Raw genomic sequence first — 8,883 nt, forward strand, 5'->3', positions numbered from 1 at the left:
GGGAAAGATGGATGGAAGGGCGATAGGTGTATGCGGGGATGGAAGGAAGGATGTGGGGAGAAAGAGATGGAAGCAAAAAAAAGCCCAAGATAACACAGCAGGAACGATTAAGGAACGCCAAGCCAAAGACAGCATGGGAGAAGGGGAGAGATACACAGAGGAGAACAAAAGAGAAAACAAGTGCCAAATGAAAAGCAGGAAGGGGATGGAGCATGAGGAGAACAGGAGACACAATCGAGACCATTAGGGAGAGTTTTGCGCAGTCGCTACCATTTTAACACCTACTAACATGAGCTAGCGGCTGCCTGAAGGCCAGGGGCTCTCACCCCCCTCCCACCCCCTCCACACACACCAACACGTGCCCACTGGTGAGGGACACATTTGCCACACGCAGCATCACGAGACAACACGTCCCGCCCACGCCAGGGGCTGCACGTTGCTTCTGCAAGTCACAGCACGTAGCAACATGGTATAACACATGCCCACACAGCAGGGGCTCTGCACGGCTTCCCAGAAGCACCAGGTGCTCGGGGGGGCTCCTGGATTGCTTTCAGAGAAGAGCTGGCCTCCTCCCTCCCTGCCGCCCAGCTGTCTTGGACAGGAGGGGAGCCCCCTTGTAGAGTCAGGCTGCACCAAGAGCTTGTGGCAGCTCTTCCAACACCTGCCATCAGGGGCAGCTTCATGAATTCTGGTCCCGGTGAGGCCCTGAGTTTTTGTGGTGCCCGGCAGCACCCAGGTCCTCACTCTGGATGGGTTTGCCGAACAACTCGGTGCCCCGCGCAGACGCCTGGAGAGTCTGGCCTTGGAGGACCTAGTGCACTATAATCCCTGTGGCGACAGGCAGGTTACAGCTGCATACTTAGGAGCAGAACGTGGCCTGTAATAGTCAAGTCGCCACGAGGCAGCCACACTGCTTCAGGGCCACACACCTCATCCAGCCACAGTGTGGTTTCTCCCCAGGAGAAGAGGGTTTTTGAGGGCTGGGGGGGGAGGGGATGAACCTGGAGCATGTCTTGCTCCTACACCTCATTCCTCCTCCCTCAGTGGACCTGGAGACAGGTTGGGGAGAGGCAGCAATACTCTCCTTGTGCCCATGCCCCACACTGCTCTGCCAATAGCCCTGAATGCTGGGCTTTGCCTGACCAAGTGTCTTTTAACAGGGTAATGATGAGCCAGCCAGGTTGGATGGGTCACTGCTACCCTCTGCTGGACAGAAGTAGAACTACTTGCCTGTGTGTCATGAGCCCTGTACTGCTAGCAGCTCTTGGGATTCTCCTTTCACCCTCGTGGGAGAGGCCTGTAATCTTGAAGCGTCTGAGCTCTGTGGCTGCTTCATCTGTAAAGTAGCTCTGCCACGACATCTGTGACAACCCTGGCTGTCAGTGAGAACCCAGAAGCCCCAGCTGGCCCTGCCTAAGTGTTAGCGTATATCTGCTGGGAGCCTTTCAAGCCAATGGTGGCAAAGCTCTCATTGACTACGGTGAACGAAGGTCACCCTTGGTCTTGGGGTTTTGCTGCTATCAGGTGACCCTGGCTCCCAGCTTTCTGGAGCAGTCAGTGCAGGGAGTCTGGGAAGGCCTGGTGCTCTCTTACCATCCACACAGGCTGGTTTTGCCCTGGTCGTGCCAGCCACTTGGCCCCTCCTGCACGCGCACCGCGCTGTCTGCCTGGCAATCATCCTCCTGGGGTGGCTGAGGTCCCTGTCCAGCGCTGTGATCTCACACATGCCCACCTCCAGCTCCTTCCCTGCAGAGAGACAGGCCATTGGCAGACAGATCAGTGTATTTTGGTGCAGATGGGTACTGAGAGCAGGACGCTGGAAATCAGGATTCCCAGGTTCTCTGGCCAGCTCTACTACTGACGTGGCTGTAAGTCCCTGGGTAACTTGCCTACGATAAAGATGCCACTTGCTTGGGTGCTTCAGTTTCTTGTCTCAGCCAGAGACATCTAGAGCCTGATGTCCCGTAGGTCTCACACCCTGCATCCCCCACTGGCTGCAGCTCATTAAAAGAAATCTAAACTCCTCCTAGGTCCAGACCTGCAGTCCATATTCAGGCACCGCTCCTGCTTAGTCCCCCCCCCCGACCAATTCCTCAATCCTCTCTGTGCCAAATGCTTCACTTCAGTCCCCTCTTGTGTCTTGGAGTGGCTGACACCGTAGCATGACTTCTGCACCACGCAGGTCCTGCTCAACAGCTCTCCTGCGGTCCATTTGTGCCACTGCCCGGGGCAGCCCGAGAACATGGGACGGCCAAGCCAGCACGTCCCAACATGTGCTAAGCCCACATCCTAAGCTGCTGCAGCTAACGGGCAGAAGACAAGCAATGCAGAGTCGAGCAGGGCAAGGCCGGCCTGTCTGCTCTGAGGAGGCTGCTGTAGCCAGAGCCAGCCTTAGCTCCGTGCTGCCATCTGTAAAGCAGGCAGGAGCAAAGCCCCCACCCAAGAGGGGTGTTGGAGAAGAGACACAGGCTTCCTGGCTGCGTTCAGAGAGCCTGGAGCTGGCTTCTCCTCGTCACCCATGCAGGACCGTGCTTTTAAAGACTCAGATTGAGCCAGGTCATGGCAATACAGCGCAAGCACATGGTGCTTAGGAAGCCAGTGGAAAACTGCATTAGGCTGCCTCAGCTGAACCCCTCGGCTCTTACCCAGCCCCTTACAGCCATGCTCTAGGCTCTTGTGGCCTGTTCTGGGGGGTGAGAAGAATAGGAGACACTAACATTTCCTCTCCCCAGGGCTTTTTTTCCCCTCTCCCCTCTGCTTTGACTTGGTGTAGCCCTAGCCCTTCAACCGAGTCTTCCTCGTCTGAACAGGTGTGAGACAGAAGAGAAGCAGGTCCCTAGAAACCACAAACCTGGGGCCAGATTCTCATCCCATAGAGGGCTTGATCCAAAAACCCACCAAGCAACGCTCTCAGAGCCCACATATCTAGTGTACATAGATCGGGCTGGCTTCTTCCCCGTTCTCATTTATGCTGACGGAGCTCTGCAGATGGCAGTGGAATTACCACGCTTATGAGAGGAGGGGGTCAGAGAGAGATGCTTTGAGAGATGCACACAGCGGCCTCTTGTATCCAGTAGAGTTCACGTGGTTCATTCAGCTTTCACAAGCTAAGGCGTTGTTACCGAAACAGGGGTAGGAAGCCTGTTTCCTTTAAAACCACGGGCAGGTTATGAACACGGGAATGTGGCTGGAGTTTTTAAACAAGACGGGGGATTCCTCCAATAACCAACAGCCCCTTGCAAACATGGTCTGCAATCGTTGCCCCTCTATCGTTCGGAAATCCGCGTCTTCAAGCCAGCTCGAACGTCAGCCATCTGCTCATTCCCCCTGCTAGCGGCTCCTTCCTCTCTTATTTATCAATAAACACTGCAAATACGATGAAAACACAAGATCGTTGGGACTCGTACGGGAGCCTTTGGCAGTCTCTCCCTATTTATGGGGACGTAACACAAATTCAATCTATGGCTCCGTCTCCTAGAGTAAGCTGTTTGTTATCGGAGTAAGGAGACATGAGCCTATTTGAGTGGTTTTGGCTAGCTCTGGCTTGCCTGAGAACGTGCTGCTTTATACCATTTGGCTTGGGTGGTGATTAATTACTGCCCGAGCCTGGAGATTGTTGGGTTTTGTGGTTGACGGTTTCAACCCTGGAACACTGAGTGGGAAGAGGAAGGCCGGTGCAGTGGTTAGGGCTCTGGGCCAGGACTCAAGCAGCTACATTTCGATTCCTTATTCCTACAAAGGCTCCTTGGGAAAGTCAGAAAGTTTCTCTGCACATCTGTGAAATGGGAATAATAGCCACAGTGTTTGAAGGCTCTGTATGACACTAGGTTGTGAAGGGCTCTGCCATCCTGGGGACGTGAGACACATAAGTACCTGAGAGCTGGAAATGGGCTTAAATTGGAAGCCTGTGTTCTCTGAGTGCTGTTGGGGTGTGTGTAAAAAGCAGGAGCTAAGCTTGAATCCTAAGGTGGTGATTATGGGCTTTCAACCTAACGGGCCAATCCAGCCAATGCCAGCAAAGCATAAGACATCAAGCAGCTGGGGCTGAACTCCAGACCCCTCAAAGCCAGACTTGGTAGCTCAGACTCAGTGGGAAGCCATTAAATAAAGAACAAAGAAAACACTTTGCTCTAAGTAGGTTTAACTTTCCGGTAATAAACCTCAGCTGTCTGGGCCTGACCCAGCCAAGCCCTGAGCATCTCCCATCCCTGCTGAAGTGAGCAGGAGTCAGGTGCTCAGCCTGTTAAAGGATGGGGCTCTTGACTTGCAGGACAGGGAAGACAAAGCACTTCTGAGCTTTCAGAACTTTTCTGATCCTTAAATCTTTCATACTTATTTGGTCCTGCATTGCCGCTGCATCAAGTCTTTACAGGTATTTATCCTCAGTATTTTTTGGTATTGATCTGGGACCATAACCACCGCCTCTTCAGCCACAGCTCTGACACGCAGCCTCGTGGGGGAACCAGGAATTGGGGGCTGGGGTGCTTTGTTGGTCTGGTGTCCCTGCAGTCCTGAAACCTGCCTGGGCCTGGTCTTGCTCGTTGTCTGTACCATGCAATACAGGGCACTGTCAGGATGCCTGAGCAGGCACGGACCCAGTCAGCTGGGCACCAGAAGCAGCCTTGCCACAGCAGTGTGGGCTCCGCCTAGTTTGTCTTGGTGTCTCAGCAGAGAAAATAGGCCCTGCTGGCCTGTGTCCTGCACCTACCTGAGCTGGTTCCTTGAGAGCTACGTAGAGTGCCTCCATGCTGCACCAGCTGTGTATGCAGATGTGCTCAGAGGGGCATGAAGCAGGCGTGAGGCCACTGGGGATAGTGAGGAGGTACTGGGGTAAGAGAGGGAGGCTTTACTGATCTCCTCAAGCTGCGCTCAGGACCTTCCTGGAAGAGGCAGCCCCTATCCAAAAGGCCTTGCAAATCTAGCAGCACTTAAGTCAGAGGGTCTCATCAGGAGGGGGTTGAAACCAGCTGTACAGGCATTAGTAGGAACAACCTGCCCTGCCCTTACGGCTGAACAGCACAGGGATCTCAGGTAGGAAACACTGGGGAGCCAGTGTCATGTCTGGGTAACCAGACAGAAAGTGCTTTGCAAACACGGTCCGACTCCAGCCGCTCTCATCAGCAAAACTAGCCTAGAACTGAGTTACCTGGGGCCCTGTTCAAGCCCTGTTTACTCCCAGTTTCTCTAGTTTTGTCCCCTCCACCGCCCCTTTCCCAAGCACAGAGGAAGCCAAGTTGGCTCCAGCTTGCAACCCGTGCCACGGCCGCCTCCCGTTCCACACGTGACTGAGGTCACTGCTGCTGCTGTGGGCTGGATGGAGCCCCAGCCTTCTGTCAAGGCCTGGGAGCCGTGTGTGAGCAGCAACCAGAGCTGGGAAAGGCGTGGGAAGGAGTCTTGGCCCCGTCAGAGCCTAGGGCAAACTGGAAGGGAGTCCAGTGGGCTCAGACATCCACCCCGGCCACTGAAGGAGGAAGAGTCTCTGCTCCTCCAAGGGGAAGGCAAGGTGCAGGGCAGTGCAGGGCTCTGGCTGCATGTCAAAGACAGCCTTGTTAATGCTGCCCAAATGCCTCCTGCCTGTATGTAGATGCCATCAAACCCCTGCCCCTACTGCCAATATCTGAACATGCTGCAATCACTCACATTACCCTGTCATTAATTAGGTGTTTGACACTCCATGTGTTCCTAGGTTTAAAACACACGTTGCTTGCACATCCCTCGCTCTGTTGGCCCGTGTTTCTATCTCCCCTCTCAATCAGCCCATTGCGATCCGCAGTGAGTAACATGGAAGAGGCGGGAGCTTTCTCCTCCTCCTCTATCCTCGGTTGACATGAGTGAGAAATTTTTTAGATCAGGCTTTGTTAGACAGGGAAAAGTGCCACATGAGGGTGGGGAGAGATGGGGGGGTGGGGAAGACAGGAAAATGCAATGTACTGATTTACACCAAGAAGGTGTCCCCAGGGTGTTCCAAAGTGACAGCCCCGGGACCCATAGGACTCATCATCAGTGCTCCCTTGCTCTCTCATTGCTGGCAAACTTATAAAACATTCATAGAATCATAAAAATTAGGGCTGGAAGGGACCTCAGGAGGTCATCTAGTCCAACCAGCTGCTCAAGGCAGGATCGTCGCTATCTAAGCCATCTCAGACAAGTGTTTGGCTCACCAATTCTTAAAACTGCACAAACAACCCTCTGCCTCCATCAGACACAATGCCCCAAAACACCAAGAACACCCAAACCTGCCACAGCTAAAGCAGGGGGACAACGGCACAGTCAATATCCAGCCACTGCAAGGGCAGGAAGCAGTTTGTTAAAAGATGCTCAAGAGATACAAGGAACTGTTGGACCATGCCCCCACTACCAAGGAAGGCAACCCCCCTGCCCCCAAGCACACACACGGGCCAGGTCGATCTGACCATGGGAGAAAAGTCTTCTTGGTCCCAAATGTCCAGTTAGTCTGACCCTGAGCAGAGGGGCAAAACCTTCCAGCCAGGAACCTTTGGGATTTTCAGTCATGCCAAAAATTAGCCCCGGTACCCTCCCGAAATGCCACTCTAATCCCCTTCCTCTGCCTGATCCGCTGCTCTGCTTTCTGCTCCCTCCCAGATCTGCCAGTCCCCTCCCCAGACAGCTGCGTGCCACACACAGATGCTGCCCATGCCACTTGTGGCACACATGCTGCAGGTTGGCTACCCCTGGTTTAGGAAATGTTGCAGTGAATGGTTTCAACCTTTAAAAATGATCAAATCAAAGAGAGGTAGGGACCTCTAGAGGTCATTTAATTCAACCCCCTACCTGAGGCAGGACGCCCCCTCTTCTCTTCAGTCAAGACTTCACTGACTCTTACCAACAACCAGGAACAGTTTTTGTCCCCCCCTAAAACTTTCATTTTTCTGTGAATTCACTAATTCTGAAGGTCCTTCCTTCTATCTCAGGGGAGCTGGCCAAATGACTGGGAGGTTGTATGAGTTTCATACCAGGAACAGATAGTTTTCCTGTTGGTGGGTAGCTTTGGAAGTACTGCTGTTTGCTGGCTACAGCCAGAGTCCTTGCCCAAAGGTACTGGAACAGCTTGGCCCTCAGTGGTCCTGGCTGTGAGAAAGCCAGTGGGAGTCTTGCCATCGACTTAGCTGGGATCACAGCTTAGTTTGTAAGGCAGCCTGGAAGTCACTGAGTCTCTGTGAGTCTCAGGGATCCGCTCAAAGCATCCGTCCCCCACTCCCCCAGCTCACGTACACAGCGCCAGTAACATCCACGTAAGATTTTTAAATGCCACCTATTGCAAAGTCCTTGGACACCATACAGCTCAGAAAGCCCCTACAGACAAAAACCCTTTTAAAAACCTCTGCACCCAACAAGCAGTGCTAGAGAACTGCCCTGAGTGTTTTATCCCACGCTGCTCAGAGCCACTGCAGGATCTCCAGCACGGCAGAGAGGCCGCGCTGGAAACATTAGGGTTTTCATCACTGCCATCAAGTTAGCCAGAGAGATAAAGGGCAAGAGTATGCCACTGATTTAAAAATCAGAGCCCCCCCCATGAAATCCTTGGGACGTTCTGCCAGGGGAAAAGGGCACAATACTACCCAAATCATTTGTGTTTTGAAATCAAAATCTTGGAGTCCATCCAAGTATTTATGTTCCCACTCCCCCTCCTCCTCCCGTCACTAAGACACATGCACGCACACACACACTCGCCCTCTTACACACCCGCGCACACAAACCCCGTCTCTACCCAGCCACATCACAATCCTTAGCATTTGTTGCACACAACGATGTGACCGTTGAATCCTCCCTGCTCCTACTCTCGCACGGTCTGGGGTTCACATTCACAGAGGGCCCGAGTAGCGCCGGCACAAATCCAGAGCGACTCTGCTGACTCCCGATTCTCACCAGAAGAAGTGAGAAGAGGATTTTGGCCTGGGGATGCACAGGTTTGGGGCAGAGATGAGTGTTTAGGGCTTGCTGGCTTGATTCATCAGCTCATGCTGCCTCAGACTGGGCTTCCCTCCATCCGCTAGCTAGACTGGAGTCAGCTCCAGGCAGTCAGCTGGGGTGTCCCCGTCACGGAGTTGCACCTTTCCTCTAGCACCCATGGCTGCTTGACCAGTTTGCCCAGCAGGGGGTGCTGCACAGCAAGGACTCTTGCACCCCAGGGCTCTGCCAGCGGGGACCTCTGCCAGGCCTAGTCTCTCCTGTGCCGGAGGCCAGGCTTGAACTTGTGTCTCCCGCGTGGCTGAGTAATGCTGCATCATTTGAATGATTGCATAAATGTTTAGTTACAGTTGGTAATTGTGGCATTATTTATGGATCCACACGGAGCTGCAGGGCTCCTCTCCCGGCCTCCTTTGCGAACGCAGCCTCTGGGTGGGAGGGAGAACCAGCCCGGGCTCCCACCGTCCCAACGCAGCGTCGCCACGGGCAAGACTGCAGATTTCGGGGGGTGCGCGCGGGGGAAGGGGCGATTCTGCAGGGTCCTGCAGCCCCGTTAATCATCTGGCAGATGAGAAGCAAGGAAGCGGAGGGGGAAAATCAAACGATGCGGCGGGCTGGACCGCTCGGCCCCCTCCGCCAAGGTGCCAAGAGACCGACCCCACCTCGCAGGGCTGGGCCCTGGCCGCAGCACCTCGGGGCACCCTCCGCAAGGGGCCCGGGCCCCCGCCGGCGGGTCCTGCCGTCCGTCCTTGGGTCACGTGCGACCTCCCCAATCTCAGCCGTGGCAGGACACACGCACAAGTGTGATTGGCGGCGCTGGGAGGGAATTTCATTTCGGGGATAAAGAAGGAGCAGGGCTGCAGGAGGCAGGGTCGGGCGCCAAGGAGACTGGAGAGCACGGCTCCAGCTCCCGCAGCCCCTTCCCACGCCTCCTGCGGCCAGCCCGTGGGTCAG

At 54.5% G+C, this 8,883-nt stretch overlaps 1 protein-coding gene across 1 annotated transcript in view; it reads right to left on the minus strand.

Moving 5' to 3' along the window:
- Positions 1 to 8,883, minus strand: part of LOC106722284 — a 21,804-nt gene that overhangs the window by 7,912 nt on the left and 5,009 nt on the right. The window contains exon 2 of the mRNA XM_025206024.1: positions 1,594 to 1,746. Within this exon, the coding sequence (XP_025061809.1) occupies positions 1,594 to 1,746 (153 nt within the window). The remainder of the gene's footprint in view (positions 1 to 1,593; positions 1,747 to 8,883) is intronic.

This window comes from Alligator sinensis, unplaced genomic scaffold (genome assembly GCF_000455745.1).
Source record: "Alligator sinensis unplaced genomic scaffold, ASM45574v1 scaffold872_3, whole genome shotgun sequence".
In the NCBI taxonomy this organism is placed as follows: domain Eukaryota; kingdom Metazoa; phylum Chordata; order Crocodylia; family Alligatoridae; genus Alligator; species Alligator sinensis.